This window comes from Epinephelus moara, chromosome 16, assembly GCF_006386435.1.
Source record: "Epinephelus moara isolate mb chromosome 16, YSFRI_EMoa_1.0, whole genome shotgun sequence".
Classification (NCBI taxonomy): domain Eukaryota; kingdom Metazoa; phylum Chordata; class Actinopteri; order Perciformes; family Serranidae; genus Epinephelus; species Epinephelus moara.
The window spans coordinates 3,832,717-3,859,609 of NC_065521.1; the positions used below are offsets into that span (position 1 = coordinate 3,832,717).

At 41.6% G+C, this 26,893-nt stretch overlaps 1 protein-coding gene across 4 annotated transcripts in view; it reads left to right on the forward strand.

Moving 5' to 3' along the window:
• clcn6 (chloride channel 6) overlaps positions 1-26,893 on the forward strand; it is a 162,676-nt gene that overhangs the window by 29,363 nt on the left and 106,420 nt on the right. For all 4 annotated transcript variants that reach the window (XM_050064609.1, XM_050064607.1, XM_050064606.1 and 1 more), the window contains exons 10-14: positions 3,669-3,727; positions 3,851-3,983; positions 4,998-5,111; positions 19,251-19,417; positions 20,514-20,625. In XM_050064609.1, coding sequence (XP_049920566.1) covers positions 3,669-3,727; positions 3,851-3,983; positions 4,998-5,111; positions 19,251-19,417; positions 20,514-20,625 — 585 coding nt within the window. The remainder of the gene's footprint in view (positions 1-3,668; positions 3,728-3,850; positions 3,984-4,997; positions 5,112-19,250; positions 19,418-20,513; positions 20,626-26,893) is intronic.

The following is a 26,893-nucleotide window of genomic DNA, read 5'->3' on the forward strand; positions in this document are numbered from 1 at the left end:
CCATGCAACGGTGTCCTGGAGGGCTACGCTGAGCGAGGCCAACTTCATGGATTGGGTAGCCGCCATGTCCATGTAGCTGGACAGCAGCGAGTCCTTCTTCCTCAGCTCGTGAGAAAGTCGACGGATATCATCCTTAAGGTCAGCAATCTTTTCATTGGCTTTTTTTAGCAGAATCTTGTCCTCATCGACCACAGCAGGCATTGTTGTTTTGGTTATCAATATTGATAAGTCACAGTCTTAAAGAAAGGGTGATTTTCTCCATACAGTGAATTTCATAAATAATTGCAATCCAGTCGTTCTTTTAAGGGGGGCTTGCCTGTAGCCACATCCGTGTGATGGCTTTCTTGCTCTTGGGGCAGCAGTAGCTCAGTCCATAGGGACTTGGGTTGGGAACCACCGGAGGGTCGCCTGTTCGAGTCCCCGTCCGGACCAAATATGGAGTGTGGACTGGTGGCTGGAGAGGTGCCAGTTCACCTCCTGGCCACTGCCGAGGTGCCCTTGAGCAAGGCACCGAACCCCCCAACCGCTCGTGGCGCCTGACCAAGGCAGCCCCCTCACTCTGACATCTCTCCACTTTGTGCATGTATAGGTCCTGTTTGTGCATGTATGTGTCTTTCGGACCTGTGTGTAATTGACAGCAAGAATGAAAAAATTGAATTTCCCCTCAGGGGAAAAAAAAGTACTTACTTCGTAAAGGTATTCATCCTGGCTCATGAGGTTGTCCATGGTTTTGCCCCTAAGTACAATATATCATCAACTTTTTTCCAAAGATGTTCCTTATGTCTTTGGAAATCTCCTGCCAATATGGATGGACTAGTAACTAGGGCTGGGCAATATGACCAAAATCTCATATCCCGATATAGACGAATTTGGCGAGCGATTTGTGTATGCCGCCATCTTGCGGCGGCGCCATTGCTGCGGTGATGTTAGACGGTGGCCTCCAGTAACTGACGAAGGTATCTTAAATGAGTACCGATATTAATATAGAAATTCATCATTTGTTTGAGCGATAAGCAGGAAAGATTAGAGTAATAGGGAGATAATAGACTGTATCATTAAACACTGTGTAATATAACGTTAGCATACGTTACGTGTGCTGACGTTAGCAAGCTAGCAGCGTGACATTTAATCATTATGGACAGGCTACATGACTAAAAACAACAACAACAACACGTGTTTGTGTTTTGTTTAGGTATTCAAGAATATTTTATTGATTGCCTGGCCTCCGTTGACCAGAAAAACAGCAATTACAGGTCTCTGATTGAGGGTCAAAATTACCTTAGCTCCGGATGGGTTGGGCAAATTTTACACCACCTTTTAGACGACCATCACATCATATTGAAGGCGATGAATATTGAACGCCTTCAGTATGATGTGATGGTCACATAGCCTGTCCATAATGATTAATTGTCACGCCTTCATCAGTTACCGGAGGCCACTGTCCAACATCATCAATCCAGCTATTCATGATGCTGTCATTGTAGAGAGTAAGTTCACAATGACAGCATAATGAATTGATGACTGACACGTCACCGCAGCAATGGCACCGCCGCAAGATGGCGGCATACACAAATTGCTCGCCGAATTCGTCTATAGGTGATTTCATATCCCGATAACGATACCTATCCCGATATAGCACATTTTAATCCAATGAATAAAAAGTTGTCGTCGAGCAAGCTAGAGAGTGAGTGAAGAGAGGGAGCGCTGGTAGTGAGAAAGCTGGTGAATCAGATCAATGAAACGTCCAAATGACGAAAAATATTGCAGTAAAAAGTGTAATTTGCGTCACAACGATGTAAGCGATAGAGCAAAATATGAAACGATAGACATTTTTCTCTCGTCACACGATATATATCATCATATCGCACAGCCCTACTAGTAAGCATTCCCAAAAAATATGAAAGTGGTCTGCATTGATTTACCACACAGCCTCCAGCATTCATCCCGCCCCTGAGATCCCTGTCGTAGAAGTTTCAATTTTGGAGTCACAAAATATCGTTGTATGTTTTTCTTAGCAGAACTCCCTCTCTCCAGCATCTTGAATTAGTGGTCCTAGCTTGACCCCCCAAGTATTATTCCAATCATCCTCAGATGTCTCCAGGCCCAATTCCCTCTCTCATTTCTGTTTGACCTGGACAGTGGAATCATTTTTGGAGTTTTGTAATCTGTTATATATTCGTGATACAAGATGTTTGGTGTCTTTATTCTTATATACAGCAGTGAGTATATTGCCACCAGACTCCTTTGACAAAAACAGTCATTTTACTCACAGAAAACGGGAGCTGCTGGTCTACCGCTGACTCTATCAGTTAGTTAGTTTGTGCTTTTATGTGACTTTGGTTTTATTTTTAAGGGTTAGTTCGGATTCATCGAAGTCACACAATAACACTAACTAACTGATAGAGTCAGTGGTAGACCAGCAGCTCCTGTGTTCTGTAAGGTAAAATGAGGTAAAACATTTTTGTCAAACGAGTCTGGGGGCTTCAGTTCCCTGTCAGAAAGGGCTGTTTGGCGGCAAGGTAAAGTGGTGAAAATATTCTCAATGTACTGTCCACTTAAACAAGGCTGACCAGAAATACCCTTTTTTCTGGCAATGGACCCAGTTTTTGCTGGCCTTTCCATGGCTGGAGCTGTCCCCAGAAATGTCCCTGTTTTTGACTGCAAGGCTGCCAGCTCTCAAATGACTGTGATACTCAAGCAATTGAGACTTTTTACGTGTTATCATGCCATATGTCTATGGGTAGATCATGAAACAATTTGCAAAAGGCCCAACCACCTCACCTATATAAGAGCAAGGCACATTGCTATGTCTATTTGTTGATTTGGGTTTTTATTTTGATGATGATGATGAGGATGATGATGATGATGAGGATTATTTAAAGTCTCTTCATAGTCATTATGCATCTTTTTTTGTGGTAATTTTGTATGTGATTATTTTGTGTGTCTTTGAGACCATTTTGTGAGTACATATAATACACAGTACAAATATTTAAATTAGAATAGAATATAAATGATAAAATAGTCAATAAAATAGAAAAAATATATAAAAATTGCACTCTAGGAAAAACTAAAAAGGATATATATACTACATATATAGTACCCAATTTTATCAGTTGGTCTGTACCATATTTTATTACAGTGCAACAGTTACCATTTCTAATGAAACATGTATTGTCCTCATCTTATATTTCATAGATAATAACATTGAATATTTGAATGATATTGACTGACAAGCTGGAAATGTCCCCAGCTGTCATTTCCAAAATCTTGCCACCTTAACTTAAACTGATACTGATTTCTGTAGGTGGCTAAAATACATTTTGTTGCCGACCTCTCTACAGCAGTACATTGTTTAGCTTCTGTGGTGATGCTCTTGCCAACAGACACCTACTATAGGTAATACACTGACTCTGGATAAGTACCTCATACAGCTCCACTTCAAAAGATCTGAATTATCCCTTTTAAACAATAGTCTGGTGCACACATGTACATTGAAACAGGTTTTGCTTGCTTTAGTCATTCCTCTTGTTTATACTGGCCATTGAAAGATTACCTCCTAATGCATTTTGATTGTAAAAATTATTGACTATGAAATGGTCCAGCCACTCATGCATTTGACTTGTATCATGGCTTAAGCATGTTCATCAGATGTTTTGTCCCTCTATCAGTTTCAGAGCATCACTTTCAAGAGGATCAAATTCGATTTTCCATACTTCCGCAGTGACCGGTATGGCTGCTGTACACTCTTATTACCAAAACATTGTACACTGTTCACTGCTTCCCTTCAGCTCAGAATATGTGGCAAATATTGTCAAACATAGCTTATTGTGTTGACTTAACTGTTTTTCAGGGACAAGCGAGACTTTGTGTCAGCGGGTGCTGCGGCTGGAGTAGCTGCTGCCTTTGGTGCTCCTATAGGTGGCATACTCTTCAGTCTGGAGGAGGGGTCCTCGTTCTGGAACCAGGCCCTCACTTGGAAAGTGGTATGTTACCTTATTCAGTAAACACAAAAAGGGACTCATTAGTTTGCGGCCACACTAGCAGTGCAAGTGTCACTAAAACCCTGTTTTCACCAAACACTTTCGGAGTAGTACCTTTGGAACCTAAAGTAACCCTTCAGACATGGTACTAGACCCTAGGTCTGTTTAGCATTTCCACTGCAAACAGTACTCTTAAATGTGTGTGTGTGTGTGTGTGTGTGTGTGTGTGTGTGTGTGTGTGTGTGTGTGTGTGTACTTGAAGATCCACTCATTACTAAAAGTCAGTGTCATCTAAGAAAGACAATATAAACTAATTGAATGGTCAAAGTTGTTATATTGAAATTTAGGTGTGCTGATGGATTCAATTCATCAACTCATGCATCGAGTAACATTACAGTAAACATTACACCTTAAAAGTTGACGTCAGTCAGCCCAGTGAGTCAAATTATTTTTTTTTCTGAGTCTACAGCTGCTGCAAGAGGCAGCAAACATCCTTTCATTCTATAGTTACAGTTTACTGATGTATATACGACTACTTCAGTATGAACAGTGGTTACATAAGCTTCAAAACCAGCCACAACTCAGTCTTGAGCAAGAGTGGCTGTCCTCTATTGTCCAATCAATGGACTGCAGTGTGTCTAGTTCCACCTTTTAGTTCCAGATCTGCGTGCTAGGTACCCCAACAGAGGAGTGACCAAAAATGGGGACAGTAAGGAACAGTTCTTCTGGTACCAGCCACAACTTTTCATGGTGGAAACAGAAAAAATGTGTACCAAACTGAATTGAACTGTACCAGACTGCTTGCTGGAAACATGGCTTCAGTAAGTATGCAGAGGTTAAAGGTCAAGAACAGTGGGCAGCCATCAGTGGATATCACTAATACTTGAAAAGGCCAAACTAGGGGTTTCCTCTATCAGCCCACTGCCTCAGTCTGTCAGTGAGAAGGCTAGACTATACAGTTACACCATACATAGCATGAAGTACTTTTCTCAGCTCCTCTGTTTCATTTTGTTTTAGCTCTTCTGTTCCATGTCGGCCACTTTCACCCTCAACTTCTTCCGATCTGGGATCAACTTCAACAAGTGGGGCTCCTTCCAACTGCCTGGTCTGCTCAACTTTGGAGAATTCAAGGTAAAGAGTCGCTAAAAGGGGATTTATGGTTGCGCGTAGACTCTATGCACGTAGCCTACGCATGTCGCTATGCCGTTGTGAGCATTTTTACTTCTGCGGTGGTGTGTCTTCGTCACTCTGCAGTTACACCTCTAAAACACAAGTTGGCGGCAGAGGTTTCTGTGAAGTGCTGTTAAATTTAGTTGACACACACCCAAAACACACATTAAACATGGCTTAACAGAGACAATTTGAAAAACAATTACACAAATTGGCTTCACTACAACTCACATTTTCCCCACAAATACAACATGCTAACGTTATTAGCACAAGCCAATGGCATTTTACATTGTATAAATTAGCCTAGCAACTAGCGATCTTTTCAGCATATACATAACAACAACATATAGGTAACAAAGGTAACGGCAAACAGTTTGGCCCATTACAACTCACAAGGTTCACTGACAAAACAACTGTCCTGTACTAAACACGTTTTCCAAACAAATACAAAATGCTAACATTATTAGCACAAGCGTATGGCATTTTACAACGTATTGATTAGCCTAGCAGCTGGCAATCTTGTTCTCTTCTCATGTGAAACCTGGATAAATCCCGAAATATAAATCCCTGAAGGATAAGTCACACACAAGACTTAAAATGCTATTTTAGTGGAGGCCTTACTGTCTTCACAATTTATTGTTTCTTATCTGTGAACTTAAAGTAAATACAAGCTCCGTTTCCACTGAGGGAAATGGTGTCAGTATTAGGCTTGAGGACATGTCGTCACAACATCATGCCCCGCCCCCTTTGGGCCCCCTTCCGCCATTTTGAAAGCATACCGCCGGAATCGGCTTGTTGTGATCAGAAGTTATTGTGTTCCCGATGCAATCAATGCGGCCTAAACATCTCTTTAGCTTCCATCCCTGCCAGACATTTACAATCAACAGACAGTGCACACGTAGAGCTTCTAAACATCATATAAAGGACCCCTCACACCTCCTCCACTGCCTGTTTTCCCCCATGAAATCAGGGAAGAGGTCCGCAGACAGTCAGACTCCTCAACCCCGAGCACATATACCCCCCCACAGCTGTCATAATAAATCACTTCATTACACGGACGCACTTTATCCTAGATTATTTATTAAGCCTATTAAATGCACTTTTAATTTTATTTAATTGTCTTGGAAAGAGAATTTTGTTTCCTTATGTATGAAAATACATAAGTGAAATGACAAAGAAATCAATCAATCATGATCACAACAACCTCCTCTGTTCACAACGCAAACACAACACCGCTATTCAGACTACATAGAAGGTAGGCTAGCTCAAAGGTGGAGGGTGTAACCTTACCTTTGCAAGCACAACTGTGTTTTCACAGTTTTGGGGCTGGTATATGGACAGGTCTTTCACCCAGCTGCAGCAGAACTGCTCGTAGCTTTCCAGCGATTTGTAGCTCTTGAATTCTTGCATGGTGTAGTAACTAACTCCAAAAACGAGGTAATTCACTATGTCCATAAATCTGGAAGACGGTAAACGGTTCGGGTCGCTGCTCCATTCCGCTGCAGGCAGCTCGTAAGGGTCGAGGTTATTTATTTCTTTTAGTTTTTCTAAATACCTCTTTCTGGAGTTTTTCTTTATATGGAATCTTTTCTTTCACTTTATTTTTCTCCATTTTTCCTTATTTCCCTTATTTTCTCGAAATTTATCCATCCGAAAACCTATTTCAAATCCGCTGTCCCTGCAAAATGAAATTCATTCTTTTCTGTCACCAATTAATGCTAAACAACATAAATCTGAAGTATAAAATAGATCAAAATATATATGGTGTGCACTGTTTTAACATCTCCTTGCTTAGTGTAATATTAATGTGCCTGCCGCGGCTGGTGCTGTGAGCGTTTGGTCGCTATGAAGACTGTTAAGAGTGGGTCAGCTCGATCTTAAAACATCCTCTTAAGCTAAGAGCGATCTGGGAAACGCGGCTATTATCATGTCAACATACAGGGAAAATGTGTCCAGAGTTTATGACATTTACCGGGAGAGCTAGAGCCATTTGACTAAAGCTGACGTTATTACTGCTGTAGCATGATGTTATTAGGCTAAATACTACATTTCTAACAGTGTCTGAGCTGATTTATGGACACAGTATGCTTGTAGGCTGTTGTAACGTTGGTTTACGTTTACAGGTTTACAGAGGAAATAACGGGATGTGACTTAATTGGGTGAAAATATCGTTAGTGAAACAGAAACAAGCGTTAGTTAGGGGACAAGAGCCAAGAGTCACAAAGACTCACATATGTTAAAAGTTACTTACAACCGGTGTATTTACTGTATGTGTCCGGGGTCCTTCGCCTGTGGAACGAGTAACACCACTAACTTCTCCCCAAACGAACGCATGTTTCTGTTAAGCCTATGTGTATCACTAATGTTCTTTATGTATTATGAAGAATGTCAGACTGGCCAATCAGTGGCAGAGTTGGGCCCAGAGTCACAAATAACGCATTTCGACTGACACAGAACCGGCACGGTGCCGTTTCCCGAACCTAATTAAGTAGGCTACTTACAATGGCATGAAAGACAATAATAACAAGGCTACAGTTTAAAAGGAGATCTCGCCAGCTTTATACAAGTTTACGTTGGTCACCGATCAATGCGGGCATCTAAGAGGAAGTGACAATGGTGGCTCATGGGAATCCAAAACGTTATTGCAAGGGAATGCAAAACTATTGCGAGGGAACTCAAAAGTATTGCGAGGGAATGCAAAAGTATTGTGAGGGAACGCAAAATTTATTGCGAGGGAAAGCAAAAGTATTGCGAGGGAACGCAAAAGTATTGCGAGGGAACGCGAAATTTATTGCGAGGGAAAGCAAAAAGTAATGCGAGGTAACACAATGTATTGTGAGGTAAAGCAAAAGTATTGCGAGGGGACGCAAAAGTCAGTCCAAAAAAATCTCCCGACTTGACCTTTAAGGGGCTCTGTACAATTACTATACTATCACTATTCAATATTTATTGATTACAGAAACTGCAACATGCGTCACCTCTTGTGTCAGAGGCTACCATCTGAGAGTGTGTACACAACACAGCACACACTCAAACAGCCCTTCTCAGAGTCACCAACACCTTCTTCTTTGCTCAGACTCTTTACTGCTGCTAATTACAAAAACAAAAAAATTGCATTAGTGCAATGTAACGTGGTAAAAACGGTGACAAATTAAACAAATGACTATAAGAGATGCAGGTGTAACAAAATATATACAAAGACAGCACAAAACATGAGGACTTAAAAAGCTTAAAACAGCATTTTCCCCATGTAAGTAGTAAAATGTATTAAAAGTAAATGAAAAGATATAAATAAATGGAAAGTTGTAACGGTGAATAAATAAGAAAATTAAAAGAAATAAACAGTAATGAATCAGTAGCAATTCTTAAATTATTTGGGAAAACACAGAAGAAAGAGAAAAGGATTGCATATGTGTGTGGATATGATTTGTGTAAAGTCACAGTAATGATAATGATATTCATGTCATAGAAAAGTGACAACGCATCTCAAGGGTATTTGTAGTAGTAGTTGTTGTAGTAGTTGTGTTTACTATTACCCTTTTTCCACACTAATGTGCTGGCTTGGTTTGGTTTGACTCAGCACATCAGCCCAGTGCGGCAAGGGTTACTATTTTCAGTACAACGGGGCTATCTGCTTGAAGGTGGGTCTGTAACTGATGATGGCTCGTTTTGGCTGATGATGTTTTAGAGCGGCGGGCTGATCCACAGCTAAAGTCTCATGTTATTTTTCGGCAAGTGTTTTTCCATCATTACTTGTTGGAGGTGAGCTGTTTGCAGAGGTGCAGTAAGAGCCTGCTGTCTGCTGCTCTTCACATCTCACTGTCGCTGTGCCAGCTTTACTCTTCCTCCCTGTGGTATTATTGTTTATTGACTTGTTTTTCTTAAAGAAAAGCTGCTAACAAAGTACTGCTAAATCGGCGATTAACACATTTCATTTCCTATAGACTCTTCACAGTAAAAGTCCCCCTATTATGTTGTTATGTAAAAGCTTTTATTGTGAAGCAGTAAAATAAGGAAATGTGTTTTTTTTTTTCCAGCAGCAACATATCAGAATCCTGTACAGCTGAAAGCAAACATGAAACAGGAAAATAAAGCAGACATCTAAAGTAAAAACAGGACGTACAGTCAGGGAATATTATCAGATATTTGGCCAATCTGTGAATAAATTCCTCACCGAGAACTTTCTTCACCAAAGTGTTTTTAAATCAGTCAGTCAATTTTATTTATAAAGCCCAATATCACAAATCACATCCCTCTGTCCTTAGGACCCTCACAACGGATAAGGTAAAACTCCCCCCAAAAAAACCTTTAACGGGAAAAAAAAATGGTAGAAACCTCAGGAAGAGCAACTGAGGAGGGATCCCTCTTCCAGGACGGACAGACGTGCAATAGATGTTATACAGAACAGATCAACATAATAAATTAACAGTAATCCGTATGACACAATGAGACAGAAAGAGAGACAGAGACAGAGAGAGAGAGAGATGCAGGACAGACAGTAATGACAGTAGCTTACAACAACATTAATGAAAGTAATAATATTATAATTATAATTACAGCTATTGTGGTACAATATGTTGAAAGTATATATTAACATCTGATAGTATACATACGTGACAATAATCATGTGTATGATAACAGTAGAAGTATGACTAATGATAACAGCAGCAGGAGGCATCTGGCAGGACCGCGGCAGCAGCACAACCACACACATCACACCATCCAGGCACCGCTGTGATACTGTACGAGTTCACCTGCGAGACAGTGGAGCACAAAGGCTCCAGAGAAGAAGTCTAGTTAGTGACATGCAGTACAGCCGAGTTAGCGAGATGCAGTAACAGGACATGAGTGTTAGCAAAGGAGAGAAGGTGCTCGGTGTATTATAGGAGGTCCCCTGGCAGACTAGGCCTAAGTCAGCCTAACTAGGGGTTGGTACAAGGCAAGCCTGAGTCAGCCCTTACTATAAGCTTTATCAAAAAAGGAAGTCTTAAGTCTAGTCTTAAATGTGGAGACGGTGTCTGCCTCCCGGACTGCAACAGGAAGATGATTCCACAGGAGAGGAGCCTGATAGCTGAAGGCTCTGGCTCCTGATCTGCTTTTGGTGACTTTAGGCACCACAAGTAACCCTGCATTCTCAGAGCGCAGTAAAGTAAAGGTAACACATACAAAAAGATTTCAATTCAAAGAGCTCCTGAAAGTTTGGGTGCCTGCAGCCTTATTGGTTAAAAATTGATAATGTTTACCTCTATGCAGATTGTGAGGGGTCAAGTAGGTTTTTTTCAGGATTTGAATCAATTGCAAACATTTGTTTTGCACCAAAACCACTCCTTGGTGGAAAAACAAGCACACACACTTTAACCTGCTCATCATAACTCCCTTTTTTTGGTGAAAATAAACATTGCTGGGTGCATGCAAATTAAAAAGTAGCTTTATGGGCTGATTTATGAATCTATTTACCATGGTAAGTACTTATTGTTTACTAGTGTAGTTGGTTGGCATTCACAGCGAGTAAGTGAGTTTGGAGTGGCAGGTGCCAGACATGCTCAAGTCATTGTGGGGACCATGGAGAGACAATGCGGAGCACAGAGAAGCAGTCAGAGCTACAGGCTACAGTGAGGCTAAAAACAGAGTTTATATGACATTTTTCGAAACAACTTTTTATGTCGGGGCTTCAGCACACTTGGATCACTACGGATGAGCAGTATGGAGATACTTTGTGAATTCAATTTTGTGTTCTTGGACGTTAGTCTGGGGCGCCGTCTGCCATTAGGTGTGCTAGCCGCTCCCCCCGCCGATCTCCACAAGGGATGTGAGGACTCTAAAACTTCACCAGGGCCTCCATCGGCATATGGGTGAGTAGATAATGGCTGAATTTTCATTTATGGGTGCACTATCCTTTTAATATCACAAGAATGATTAGAACTCATTTTCAACCAAAAATTAAGGTACTGCTTTTTTCCTTTGTAGGGCATTACAGTCTAACAGTTTAGATGTGGACGTTAGCCCTTCACCTCTGCTAACTTAAGAAGTAGGCACAAAATGTTGGCAGGCTAAGACACCATGTAGAGTGTAAATATGATTTGTACAAATCTATCCAGGTCACCTCACCACAAAGTCAGCTCGTGCAGCAGAAGTGGAGAAAGTGTCAGCACAGACAAAGAGACGACGCATGTGCACTGGGTTCAGTGCATTTACTGATCTCATCTCTTCCCAATAAATCCAGAGTTCCTGACAGTTTGACTGCGGATGGACTGAAGACAGGCTTGCTGAAGACAGCACAGGATCGTAAGTATCACCGGGGCACTGAAGTCATTGGCCACCTGGAAGGGATCAATGACTTGGTAGCAGAGGACACCCTGTATCATGTGTGCTGCAAAGTTCTTCTCAAGACAGGTGGTCATTGCTCCAAGACTAAAGATGTAGGAAGGAAAACTTATGAAGAGTGAGAGACTGCTTCCTATGAGCTCTGTGAATGGTTCAGAACTGGAATGGTGAATGGACCCAGAACTCTAACATGGGGTGATGACACTTGTCCAAGTCCACGAAAAGATGCAGCAGTTTGACTATTCAACAGATAAGAGCATCTCATATTCAAAGAAGTGGCTAAAGAGGAGGCTTGTAGAGAAATACCATGATATGCCATATTTCACATCACAGGAGAGGAGGGCAGATGTGCTCTGTTTCAAAGATAAGACCAGCAACATCCTTTGAGAGTATCATGCTAATGTTGAGTTTGGAGCTGAGAAGCCTCAGATCATAAAGACTGCACTTAAGATGATTTGCAGCGATGTGATCTAAATCCAAAGTCATACCCCACTGCACACAGTCTGATATCCCTAGTCAGCTGGCACTTGTTCCAGAGAGCCTTCAGATGTTCTTGAGCCTTGTGAAGACAGACGATAGCCATACGAGATGGGGCTTGCCATACAACAGGATCATAGTTTCAGGTCCAAGTGGATGGTCAAGAAATTACACCAGCTGGGGTGCACAGAGTCGTATGCAGAGACACAAAATTACAAATACTGCTTCCTCAGTGACAGGAAACGAATGGAGTTGGCATCTCTGATGCTTCTGGTGCTCTTGCTACCATAGTTGAAACTGATGATTAGATAGATGATGAGGTTGAGGTTGATGTGATAGTGACATCGACTATGGAGGTAAAGTTCAAGGTACAGGTCCCATCATCGCTCAGAAAAATTCCCAAGGTTGATGACGAGATCATTAACCTAAACTCACTCAAGTTGCCCCTCCAACTGATATTCTTCGCCCAACAGGATATGACAGTCAAGACAAGCTCTGAGTATGAGCTGACTCCGTTCCCCTTGTCATTGTTCAGCAACAAAGATCAAAAATGAACAAGACAACAAGGCTTTTCCGAGGCCTGAAGGACTTGACCAATCCACTTGACCTCACTGACCAACCTTGCTCCAGTGTGGGGGTTGATGCTGGATGGCTTCTCTACATGGTGACGTGAGAACAAGGTCAGACTTGGCAGGAGGTTGCCAACAGATACCTGAGCTACATCAATCAATCAATTTTATTTATAAAGCCCAATATCACAAATCACAATTTGCCTCACAGGGCTTTACAGCATAAGACATCCCTCTGTCCTTTGGACCCTTGCAGCGGATAAGGAAAAACTCCCCCAAAAAAAACCTTTACCGGGGGGAAAAAAATGGTAGAAACCTCGGGAAGAGCAACTGAAGAGGGATCCCTCTTCCAGGATGGACAGACGCGCAATAAATATCGTACAGTACATGCAATGCCAGTTGCTCTCAGAAGATCACTGTGGTCTTTGATGGCTATAGCAGCTCGCTTAAAGATCACCACCACATCCGCCGTACGAAGAACTCCTGCTGTGATCTACGGATATGATACATTTGACACTAAGGGCAAAGTTCATGGACAACACTCATAACAAGAGTGAGGTCATCCGTCTCCTCTCTTCAACTTCAACAAACAGCAGATCACTTTGGAGCAGTGTGACTATGATGCTGACACTTCGATTGTGACACTGACATTGGCTGCTGCTACAAATGACTGTTGAAGTCAGTAATACATTTTGTAGCATTGTTAGATTTCTTACATCAACTACAATTTTGTGGTCAATATTTTTTGCTGTCTTGTGCTGTATTTTTATGTGCCATGTTGTGTTTTTATTCTCAGGAGAGTTGTAAAATTAATAAATAACTTGACAATTGCATGTTTGTTTTTGTTTTTTGCTCAGTTCAAGACACTTCGCACATATGTTGTTCTATTTTCAGGTGCAGGCAGAAGATGCAGGGGTGCTGGTAGTGCTGGTGCACCATAGCTCAAGCACCAATCATCCACTCTTATTAAACACGTCTAAGGACTCTTACAATGTCAGGAAGATCCGAGAAGCTCTCTCTCAGAAACAGAGGTGCATCTTCCTTGACATACAAGCTACTAAAGGCGCGGTGACCAGGGCTGATGTCGTAATTTTCCAGCACCTATACCAGGCACCAGGTACGGCTTTGGGTGCAGTTCGACACAACATGTTCTCACCGAAAGGCCAGAAACTTTATCTCCAACAGAGGGTGCAGCTGCACAGCATTCTCTCCATGCTCATCTCCAAACCCATGACTGGATGCTTCTGCAGAGCATGTATTTGGACCCCAGTGACTATAGATGGATGGTAGGAGTTTATGGTTATGAGCCGATTCCAACATTAGACCGCATGGGTCCTGAAGAGCTACTCCGGTTCACAAGCTGTAATTGTACTAAAGATTGCAGCAACCGGCTCTGCAGCTGCAAGACAAATGGTGTCAAGGTTATCTCAGCATACGGAAGTTGTAAAGGCATTACATGCAAGAACTGTATCCATGATGATGTAGAGTCTGTAGAAGACCCAGACCTAGATTTCTGAGACATTTGACATTGTGGAGCAGTAGTTTTCTAACTAGTATTTGAGATATTGAAATAAATGAATAAAGCTACTTTTGAATTTACATGTAAAAGTGGGCATGGCTGTTTTTCCACCAAGAAGTGGTTTTGGTGATAAACAAATACTTGCAATCAATTCATAATCCAGAAAAAACCCTTGTTTGACCCCTCACAAGCAACATAAGGCAGAGCTAAACATTTTCAGTTTTTCACCAATAAAGTTGCAGCTCTCATGTATTTTCCTATGGGAGTTAAATTCAAGTCTTGTTATATGTGTTATTAGACACCTTTACTAACAGTGTGAAGAAATTTCTTGGTAAGGAATTTACCTACTGTGAGATGTTCGGAGGGAACGTAGGTGTCAATCTTGTCTTTTGATGCTTGAAGGAGGAGATAAGAGCGGCTTCCTCCAATACGAAAGAGGCTCTCGGTTTTTCTTGAAATCGGATTGGCTCAGCCACAGTCATCAGTCATTACTCATGGCAAACCAGGCTAGTGTGACCGTTAGTGCTAGCTACTGAGAAAGGAGAAAGACAGAAAACATGGATAAAGCCGGTAAAAAAAGAAAGGCTGGCGCGGAAAAAACTTCTTCTAGGTGTCCATTTCAAGAGGTCAATTAGCATACTAGGTATTGCAATAACTCAGTATACAGTGCTCAGCGTAAATGAGTACACCCCTTTGAAAAGTAACATTTTAAACAATATCTCAATGAACACAAAAACAATGTCCAAAATGTTGACAAGACCAAGTTTAATATAACATCTGTTTAACTTACAACATGAAAGTAAATTTAATGATATAACTTAGATTACACATTTTTCAGTTTTACTCAAATAAGGGCGCTGCAAAAATGAGTACACCCCACAACAAAAACTACTACATCTAGTACTTTGTATGGCCTCCATGATTTTTAATGACAGCACCAAGTCTTCTAGGCATGGAATGAACAAGTTGCCAACATTTTGCTACATCGATCTTTTTCCATTCTTCAAGAATGACCTCTTTTAGAGACTGGATGCTGGATAGAGAGTGATGCTCAACTTGTCTCTTCAGAATTCCCCATAGGTGTTCAATTGGGTTCAGATCAGGAGACATACTTGGCCACTGAATCACTTTCACCCTCTTCTTCTTCTTCAGAAATCCAACAGTGGCCTTAGATGTGTGTTTAGGATCATTGTCATGTTGGAAAAGTGTACAACGACCAAGGGCACGGAGTGATGGTAGCATCTTCTCTTTCAGTATAGAGCAGTACATCTGTGAATTCATGATGCCATGAATGAAATGCAGCTCCCCGACACCAGCAGCACTCATGCAACCCCACATAAGAACACTGCCACCTCCATGTTTCACTGTAGGCACCATGCATTTTTCTTTGTATCCCTCACCTTTGCGACGCCATACAGTTTTGAAGCCATCAGTTCCAAAAACATTTATCTTGGTCTCATCACTCCAGAGTATAGAGTCCCAGTAGTCTTCATCTTTGTCAGCATGGGCCCTGGCAAACTCTAGGCGGGCTTTTTTGTACCTGGGCTTTAGGAGAGGCTTCCTTCGTGGATGGCACCCACGCATGCCATTCCTCTGCAGTGTACGCCGTATTGTGTCACGAGAAAGAGTCACCCCAGTTTGGCTTTCTACTACTCTCAGGTCTTGTGACATTTCTCTTCCATGTGGTGCCATTGCTAACAACATGAAATGGGAAGGGGTTTACTTTAAGTAACACCCTTTTATAGTCAACTGTCTGCTGGACACCTGTGTAATGAATAATTAGACTCACCTGTGGTTGATTATTGTTAAATTAAACATTTGTAGTCTAAAATTTAGCTTTGCTCCAGAGACTTTCAGTGGGGTGTACTCATTTTTGCATCACCCTAATTTGAGTAAAACTGAAAATTTTGTTCTCTAAGTTATATTATTAATCTTACTTTCATATTATAAGTTAAACAGATGTTATATAAAACTTAGTCTTGTCAGCATTTTGGAAATTGTTTTGTGTTCATTGAGATATTGTTTAAAATGTTACTTTTCGAAGGGGATGTACTCATTTATGCTGAGCACTGTAATTTAAGCCAGTACTGAAAGAAACTATGTGCTTGCTTTTTTCCTGTGGTTGCACGCAATTAACGTTTGGTGGTGCTCCCAGTCCCAAGGACAATGAAGCTGAGGGACAGACTAACCCCAGTCGTGATGAGAAGGAGGATGAGACCAGAAATATGACAGGTGCAATGTGAAGGTATAGCCTACTATGCATTACATTTTAGCCAGAGGAAAACCTTTTTAGTAGTACTAAGTGGGATTTTTTTGTTGTAGTATTAAGTTGACTAAAAGTTGACCATAGGGCCTATTGCCCAATTTAAATTTCTTTAGTTCATGGCTGTGAGCCACGGAGATAAATTGGGCTTATGTAATACAAGAGCAGGGCTGGGCAAGACAGGGCAGACAATTATGTTGTGCATAAAATTAGATGCATTAGGATAGAGTCATATGCTCTTATTTTAAGTTAAATAATAAGCACATAGCCATTTGTGGCCAATTCATTATTGCATTTATTTTATAGTCTGGAATTAAACAATAACTGCTGATTTTCTTATGCAGTGGATTCTGAGGACAGTGTTTGTGTAGTGTGTACAAGCATATAGAGGATTATTGGTAGAAACATGTGGGCCGGTGTGTGAGCCGGTGCGCCTGAATGTCCCGGGCTGAATTTGTGTCCCAGTTCACCCCTGGTCTCGTCTTTTATACAACATATGTGAACATGTAAAGATACTTTATTTGCACTTAATTATACAGTCATACTTTTGGTTTTTGTGCAGTCTTGTAATTCTGCATGTGACCACCACTAGAGTAAATCTAAAAAAAAAAAGATATGAGCATTAGGCTTGTGCCGGTTTGAAAATTTTCCAACCAGTTTGATTTAAAGCCAAATATCTAACCGAACCGATATATCAAATTATATACCTAATTTTACCACTGGGGGTCGCATTTGAGCTATTTTTCCCAATAAAAGCCCATTATAGGTGTAATGCGCTTCCAATCCACTAAGTGGCGGTAATGCTGTATTAACCGCCAATACACACAAGGTTACACAAGAAGAAGAAGACGCAGAAGGACACCAAGGAACTTTCCTCCGACTCTGCTCTCTCAGTGGAGACACGGCGGTTGAGAGGGCCAAGCGAGAGGACGTTCCTGTAGTAGTTCCAGCCCCCCAAATAGTACCAGGAACTTCTTCAGTGGAAACGGGTTAGGGCAACAAACTGAATGACTGCTGACTGCCTCGCACTTTTCCCCGCCCCCAGTGAAATTTGATCTCTCGCAGCAGCAGCAGACAGCTGAGCGGAGCAGAGCTGTGGAGTCCCTCTGCAGCCTCTGAGACAAACTAAACACTTGTAGGCTCCTCCACTTAATTAATAAACAAACATAAACCTTATTAAGTTGTCATAATGCATGTTACAATGCAAGATAAGTTGAATATAGTCCCTTGACACGCCGCTGATGAGAAAAGCTTTTTTTCTCTCTCTCTCATCCGGTTTATTCAGTTGACGTGAATTATACCGGGTGGAGCTCTTAAACCGGATCAAACTGGTTAAACCGGAAATCGGCACAAGCCTAATGAGTATTTGGACGCTCTCGTATCCTTCTCACCTTTTTCACCCCTGACCCATTTTCATGCCTGCACTTGAAGGGAGTCGGTTGCGCTTTTAGCCCTGCTCCGGAGAAGGTCCATCTCTTGAGTGGCTCGGCATGGCTCAGCGTGTCTTAATTTGTAATGGAAAGACAAATAGGTGTTGCATGGTTTGACTCTGTGTGGCCAAAAGTGGTAATGGAAAAAGGTTTAAGACTCACTGCTTTTAAAACTTTTTCAAACTTCCCTTGACACCACTGATACTGCTCCCTCCCAACTGAAGTCATATCTCATGAACTGGTGTATTCACTTCAACTACACTTCCTCCACCACTCTTCTGTCCCAAGGTGTCCACCAAGGGTTAATGCTTGGGCCTCTCCTGTTCATTCTCTACACCCTCCCACTCTGTAACATCACCTGTTGTCACAGTCTCCATTTCCACTGCTATGCTGATGACACCCAAGTATACGTTTCCACTAAATCCACTGTCACTACAAGTCACTTCACCTTGACCAATTGCCTCATTGCAGTTATATGCAGTTATATAATAGATGCAAACCACCTTTCTCAAACTAAACTATAATAAATCTGGTATGATTATCACTGGTCCAAAATCCCTCACCAAAACTGCTCACAACTTCCGCCACACCAGCAACAGCCTCACTCTGTCTTTCAACCCACACAATCTTGGATTCATTTTCGACAGCAAACACCTATGTAATTATCTAAACAGCACTTTTGTTTTCAAAAATATAGCTTGTCTCCTTCCATCCCTCCCCTTTTCTGCTGCTGGAACCTTGATCCATGCCTTCGTCACATCCAGACTCCACTGCTGCAATATTATTCTATGTGGTACATTATCCAAAGTCCTTAATAGAACTCCATTACATCAAGAACGTTGCTGCTCAGGTGCTTACTCCTGCTCCCATGACCACAACACCCACAACAGATTCAATTCAAACTCCTCATCACATACATAACCTACTATTACCAAGCCCCCTCCTACCTCACCCCCCTCCTTCACCACTATACTCCTTTCTTCAGACTCCTCTCATATCTCTTGACACCAACGTCCTGATTCCACCATCCAGAACAGGTGACAGACTCAATAGCTGCTTCCCAAAACTCCTCCTCCTCCTCCTCCTCCTGCTCCTCCTCCTCCTCCTCCTCCTCCTCCTCCTCCTCTCCCCAAACACATCTGTAACTGCACTGTACTGTTATCTTTTTCAAGAAATAACTCAAAACCACCTATTTAGAACTGCTATTAATATTTGATTTAATGCTCTGGGCTACATGTTTCTATCTGTCATGTTTTGCTCAAGGAATTTGTATTTAACTTGAGGTGTATAGCATCTTTTAGCATCTTGAAGAGCATTCTATAGATAAAATACATAATTATTAATATTATTATTATTATTACTATTGTTGTGAACAATAGTAATAACAATACCAATAATAATGATAATAATGATGATAACAATAATAATAATAATAATAATAATCATTGTCAGGCTGATATATCATATGAGCACAGTAATGTATCAGTTTAACCCTGCTGAAACACTCCTGTTCTTCAGTGTTCAGATGGAGATAAGAACTGCCACCTGTGGACAGCAGTGGACCTGGCTTTCTTTGTCCTGATGGGGGTGGTGGGTGGCCTGCTGGGGGCGCTCTTCAACTACATGAACAAGAGCCTGGCCAAGTACCGCATCAGACACATTCATCCAAAGGCCAAGTTTATCAGGTGATTGCTATCACCTGTTCACACAGAGAACAGTCCGACATCATGCCTATCAATCAAAGATAGTGACTGTCTTAAAGCCACAGTGTGTAGGAATTTCTCCCATCTAACATTGAAATCATACATTGCATTCAAACGGCTAGTGCACTCTAGCACCTCACTGTTTCAAACGCGTATTGCAACAAAGGTAGCCGCTGTGTACCAAAAAGCTATGATAACACTGATGAAACCATGTCATCCGATACTTCATGGAGTATTCATTCAGGCTCCTACACAGACACACATGACACAACTTGACAAACCCCCTCCTCACCATGCTGGCTGGACTGTTGGGGCGAGTGTAAATCGAAACAAACTCAATCACGTCTTGTCTTTTGATAACTTACAAGTGGCTCAACCTCACACACCTCATCCCTCTCCTGGCATCACTGCACTGCTGACTGCGGCGCTGGCCTGTGACTGCATTACCTTTTTCCTTCAGCAGCTCTTTCCACCTGGGAAAGGCTACCCCGATGTTGACCCTCGTTTTTTGAATTTGCCGGTCACATTGGCTTTTTGATTCCCTTTTGCACTTTCTTGGCGATGATGATTCCGTCTCCCGTGATGCTGCATATGATCCTGCATTATGCTCAAAGAGTGGGACTTTGTTATGCTGCAGTAGTGCTGGGGTAGTAGCGAAGCGCCTCTTGCTCCTCTCTTTCGGCTTCTCAGTCACGCAGCGCTGGCCTGGCTCTCAATGAAAACGCTGAAGGCGGGGCTATTCCCTGGTAGTGCTATATGTCCCTTGCGGGCAGATGTATTTTCAAGATGGCGAAACGTTATGGAACCCCCCAAACGACTTACCCGCCCAATGTACAAACAAATCCGAAATTCTCCTTTTAAGAGAATAAGTCAGATTATTGGTGGAGGTAATAATACACCTATGATGACATATTTATGAATGCACACATCGATTTTTGCCAATAAACAACTGAAAAGGCTACACAATGTCCCTTTAAATATCAGTTGAACTTTTGAAAGCTGTGATTTGAAAATGTGAGGCTAATTTCTTTTCAAGCATGTAATTACAGAAGCTGATCTGGTGTCTGCACTTTTCCAGAGTTCTAGAGAGTCTGCTGCTTGCCATGGTGACAACAGTGGTGATATTTGCAGCTTCCATACTGTTGGGTGAATGTCGTGACCTGTCCTCCCCTACAACCCATAACACCACGGTAAGTATCAGCTCTGTCCTCCATCATTAATAGTACTGAGAACAAGGCCACTCTGACATGAGCCCTTTTTACACAGATCGTGCTGTAGACCTTTTTAGGGCCGACATCACAATGACTTAATTTTATTAGGGGGAGGCAAAACACCACTCGCCACCACAGGGCTGTAGGCTTCATAGGAGTTTTAAAATGTTGTCTTGTGTGTTATTGGGAGCCAGAATAGAAGGCGTCATGGCTCAAAACTTAAATTTTATCTCATAGCCGCCACCACTGCCCGTCAACAAAAAAGAAGAGAACATGCAATAAGACAAATGCACTGGACAGAGGCAATCATCAGAAAGACTTGTGCAGTGCACACTTCATATCAGGTTAGGGAAAGAGTATTTTCTGTTGTAGGGATGAATTTTGTTTATTAAGGGTTATCATGTCCACCTAATCGGAAATTAGGAAGGAGTTAAGAGGAACATTGGATTTCGCTGTGATGCTAACTTTTTAGCATATTAGCTAACATTAGCTTTGATAGCAAAACAAACAGGAGGATACCGTTCAAGTGTTGTCCTCCTTTCTAAGATTGGTATAGTAATCAACCACAAAGCCTGCCATCTCATTAGGGATGCACCAAATATTCGGTAACCGAATATATTCGACCGAATATTGCAAAAAACACACACATTCGGTATTCAATGGAGTAAGTGAAAAGCAAGGCCGAATAATAGCGGCGTGTTTTGATAACGCAATCAAACAGCGTGCGGTGACGGACGGATTAAAATGTCAGCAGTGTGGCGATATTTTACTCCGTCCGTCACCGCACTCGCATTTGCGACTAAAAATAGTTTTGTGCGAGCAAAATAAATCATTACAGATTTCAACCAGCAGCAGCAATACGGCAGCCATAGTGCTTCACGGCGCAAGATAAGGCTTAACGGCGATGGAGAATTCCGGCTCCAATAATGTCCTCTTCTTGGCGTCATGACTGCCCACAAGTACCTGGACAGCCGAGCCGTGGCGGCACACAGGTATGTGACGTGTCAGAGGAGAAACGAGCCATTCACATTTCTCTCTTTGTGGCAGGTAACGGCCCACAAAAACCTCACCGCACTTTAGGGACTGTTCTTTACTTATGAAGGGACTGTTCTTTACTTGTTAGGGGAGGAGGGTGGCTGGTTGATTTTTATTTTATTAATTTATTTTATTTTGATCCCCCCTATGTTAATCACTTATTGATAATGTTTTTGAAGTATGAATAAGTCAATAAGTAATTTATTCCATTGAAATATCATTGATGTATTATAGAAAAGTGATTTATCTTTTTATAAATGACAAAAGGCACATCTGCCTCATTTTCGCTGTGGTATCGTGATACTACTCAGAACCATGATACTTTCACTGGTATCGTACCCTGGGTCCCAATTTTGGTACCATGACAACACTAATCTGGAGGGGGTTCATCTGCAAAAACTAATGAAAAACTAAACAACTGTATTCGGTATATGGTATTCGGCATTCGGCATTCGGCCAAGCGTTTAATTTTATTCGGCTTCGGCCACAAATTTTCATTTCGGTGCATCCCTACATCCCATCTTTAGCAGTCCTGTCAAATCATCCATCCACTAAATGAGAGCATACGAGTCAGCCAGTCTGGTCCCGTTGGTCAGAGTTTACTTTTCAAGTAACACTCGCAGTCCCAGAGAGCGAGTGACCTGACATGGTGCGTTCGTAAATTCAGTCTGACGCTCCACACTAAAGTGACAGCCCTGTTGATTGAAGAAACTGAGCGTTATATTTCTGTATGAATGAACGAATGGTTAAATTAATCACACATTCACTCCGCTCAGCTCTCTGCTGCTCAATCTCCCCTGATAGAGTGCCAGAGTGCGCTCTGGACCTGAACGGTACATTACGACAGCATCCCAAACAGTTCAGTTTGTGCCAGAGTGAGCTGCGGCACTCAGAATGAGTATTTCTGAATGCACCACTTGCATCATTTTCCTTCATTGTCTAAAACAAGCCAACAGAACATGCTAGCTAGCACTAGCTTATGTCTGTGGAGAATTGTTTTGCCTCCAGCTAAGTCTTGTCCACCAAAAAATGCCTGAACGTGCTGCCTTTGCATTTTTACACAGGACCAAACAATTGTAGCTTCTTGCAACTCCTATGTGTGATTATAGACATGTATAGACATGTAACTCAACAGCTTCAGCCTTTAGTGTTATATATAGAAAGTGCTGCTGATGTGTATGTTACACATCAGCAGCGCATTCTAAACAATAACAATGGCAAACATGGCAGTGATGGCTGATCTTGTCCTCTGCTCAGAGGGTTAGGAGCTCCTGGACATTATGTTTTCCCAATTTACGGACATTTTCAGCCACTATTCTTCTTCTTTGAGCCAGCCACTAACTGTATCAGTTACTTTTTATATCCCTGCTGTATTTTGCACACGTAACACATCGTCAAAGCGTCACACCGACGCCTCCCATGATCCTGTCCTGCCGACTGTCCCATTTATACAGACATTGTCTTGGTGCTGTTACTACCCCAGTCCCAGCTCAGAGGCAAGACAACTTCTTCAATTTAATTTGCAAGTCTGAAGTCTTGTCTCTTGCCTGCTGTAGATGTTTATGTTGGTTCTAACATGTTTGTGTGTGAACTGGGGGCCATTGGGGGATGTTTTACACATTATACACCTGTCATAATGTGCAGGAGACTTTGTCACTGAGTGTCAGGCCGCACCAATCAGACCTGCAATAGACATTATCACTATTGTTAGCAACAGAGCTGGGAAGCTCATTATCTCACAATTGACAGGTGCTGATTTTCGCAAAACGTTCATCATTGAATTCATAATTTTCATCGCTTAGTCCATCCATCCATTTTCTGCTGCTTATCTGGGTCCAGGTTGAATTCATTTAATTAATGATATTATTAGGAATTATTGTTTTTTACTGCTGGGAGGCACTGACAAAAATGTGATTCTAATAATAATAATAATAATAATAATAATCAGGGTTCAACGCTAAGGTTTTTTTTCACTTGCCCGAAGTCAGTTTTTACTTGCCCTATAAAAAATGTTTAATTTAAGCAGCTATCAATTAACAAAGACTGCAGTTATTTTTATGTTATGTAATCTTTATTCACACTGTTTTTATTAATTAAAACAACATATGTCATGTATTGTAGCTTAATTCCTACACAAAAATGACAGTGTCAGGGCTTAAAGTGAAAAATTTGTCAATCATTCTCCGTCTATAATTTTGCGCCCATGCCCACCTCTATTTATTTTTCACCCCTCTCTCCAGTTCTGCTGTATTAACACCGGGTTTAATATATTTTGCTTCCATCTCTCTGCCCTGCTCTACTCTACTTCAGTGCTACTTAGCTCTCTCTACTCTACCAGTAGACTACCACATCCACCTGTTGCACAAAACGCACACAACAGTGTTTCCCCTAGGATGGAGTTGTAGCAGTGGAGGAAAAATAAAAAAATTATTTTATTAAAAATAATTTTCACATGCGTGAAACTTTTTTGTATGCTTGCAAAGCACAGCCTGCTGGGATGTTTCTGTGTATCTACTGCTAGGCTACCAGAAGGGCTCTTTAGGACTAAGTACATACAGTAGGCTACATGTGTGCACAGTATGAGTAGGTGAAATGTCTGTCTAGCTTACATATGAGGTGTCTCAAGATTTAGGAACATAAAATTGTATTGAATATAATAAAAGTAAAAAGTCACTTGACATGCTGCTGTTTTGTGCTATGACCTATTTAAGTGCTGGAAGTTGTTATTTACGTGACAACGCCTGAACGCAACACAAGCTCAGCATGAGTGCCGTGCTGAGCTGCTGTGCGAGCAGCGTGTCTGTCTGTGCGTAAAAGACTGCTGTTGGTGGTTATTTACACACTGTCCATAACAATAACGTTGTCAGCTGACAAACTGCACCGGGCTCGGGGTCAGGTTTGGTCATGAAAATGCGGCCCGAGCCACGGGGTCAGGTTTGGTCATGAAAATGCGGCCCGAGCCACACTCTAGCGTGCTCACCTGTGTGTGTGGCGGAACTCCGCCGTGCGCCATACAGAGAGCAGAGGAGAATTGTTAATGCGTGACCATGTAGAGACAGAAATGACACGATGACATAACACCATAAATAGTATATTGTTCTGTTATTATATGAAGCGTCCGTCGCGCAAAATAATATCAATGGGGGCTGTGGGCAGGACATTGATACACAACGTGTGCCTGTGACTTCAGTTAGTTTACATGCCCGACCTTGAGTTTTACTTGCCCCGGGCAATCGGGCAATCGTTATTGTTGAGCCCTGATAATAATAATATTTTTGTATAGCACTTATCTAAAGAAATTTACAAAGTGCTTCACAAAGTGCATGAAAATTAGACAATAAAACAATACTGTATTTAAAAAAAAAAGGAAAAAAAGGAAATAAAACACAAAAGGTACAGATCACCAAAGTATAAATCAGGCATTAGGGCTATGTTTACTCCCTGTTGCCGCTTTGCTGTAATGCTAATCTGTGTGTTGGTGCTTTGTGTTGCTTGCATGTCTGTTTGTGCTAAAATGCTGTTTGTTGTTCTTGTGTTATGGTATTGCACTGGTGCTCTGATGTTGCTTGTTGCTTTGCATGGCTTCTGCATGACCTTGACAATTTCTAATTGCTGTAGTTAATGCTGTCTTTATGTGTTTATGCTGTCTTTGTCCTGTGATTTGTCCTGTGACAATTTTGGTCCTTTCATTAGCCCCTTTTCCACCAACATTTCCAGGAACTTTTATTTACCTGGGTGAAATAATTCCTGGTAATCTGTGTGGTTTGCGTTTCCACCGCACCTCAAAGTTCCAGAAAATGTATTCAACTCAGGCTGATGACATAGATGATTCGACGTGTGCCCTATATTTATCTCCGCCAGCTTATTGGCTGGTAACATGGTAATATAAGTGCTGGTAGAGTGAGAAGGGGCTGTTTGTCTCAGCCAGCAGCTAAGTTTAAAAGTATTTTAAGATAAGTGTCAAACTAAGTTAGTCTACATACAGACAGCTGTCATTTGAGCTTATTAGTGACAATTTGCTATCAGCTAAACTAGCGTGCTGTCCTTGTGTAAGACATAAGTTAGTGATGGTGGATGAGAGACTGTGGACGGAGCTTTTTAAAATTTCTCTGTCTACATGTTTACATGTTCATGCTTGCTGAACACATGTATTGATAAATTATTGGCTTCTTACTTGCCAAGGTTTAATTGACCTATGGCTAAGCCCCGCCCTCAAACGCGATGAGCCAATCGCAGTGCGTATAGCCATTCCCACATACTCGGACATTCTCTGCCTGGACGTCCATTGAAATGCATTACAGAAAGCTTTTCATCGACCTTCTCAACAATAAAATGATTAATATATCCCTCCAATGCATAGTTTAGGCCCTTTTGGTTACTTCTCAATGACATCTGATCGTTATGTCTCCAAAAATCATCAATTCCCTTCTGCGAAATGCCGTGTACTGTGACACCTGCCATAGTGCCGGTCACTGAATGTTGATATTTTGTCCGAGTGAGTGGAGGGGGGCGTGGCTTAGCCATAGGTCAATTGCACTCACAGTCAGGTGCGTAGCCATCATTTCAGAAGAGGTCTGTTGAGTGATTTATCATCCTCTTGCGTTCAATTGCACCTGTCCTTAGCAGCTAAAGAACCACATAACCACAAACAGCCACAGTACAGCACCAGGGGACCGATTTTAGTTCTTTAAAATTATATACTATCAAAATCTAAAGTTTTAGCTGCCAAACTCTGGTTGAGTTGACACAGAATGACCCTTGAGCATCTACAGGGTAAATAGCCAGATAATTAAGTGCCAAATACCTGCCTGGTTTCTCCCTGTCCCTCTTCTATCTATTGCAGTAATATAGATAATAAATGTGCAAAGCAAAATTTAAAAATAGAATTAACAATAGTAGTGGTGACATAGCTGTGGAAATTAATCGCAAACTCACTTTTATGCTATAGATATTTTCTCCCAGCCAGTTATAATTTCTTCTCACCTGTGAAGACCCTGTTTGATCATCCTTGCTGGCCTCTGGTCCACTGTCTCCTCCCTGACCCTGCTCTTTCTGTTGTAGTCAGGTTGACTATATAATTTTGTGGGATTTTTTGGGGGATTTGCAAAACTATACATTTTTGGAAAGGTTATTGTATAAGGATTCAGAAAATCAATGTTTGCATTTGCCCAGATGTCTATATGGCGGCCATATTGGAATGTACAAAATGGCC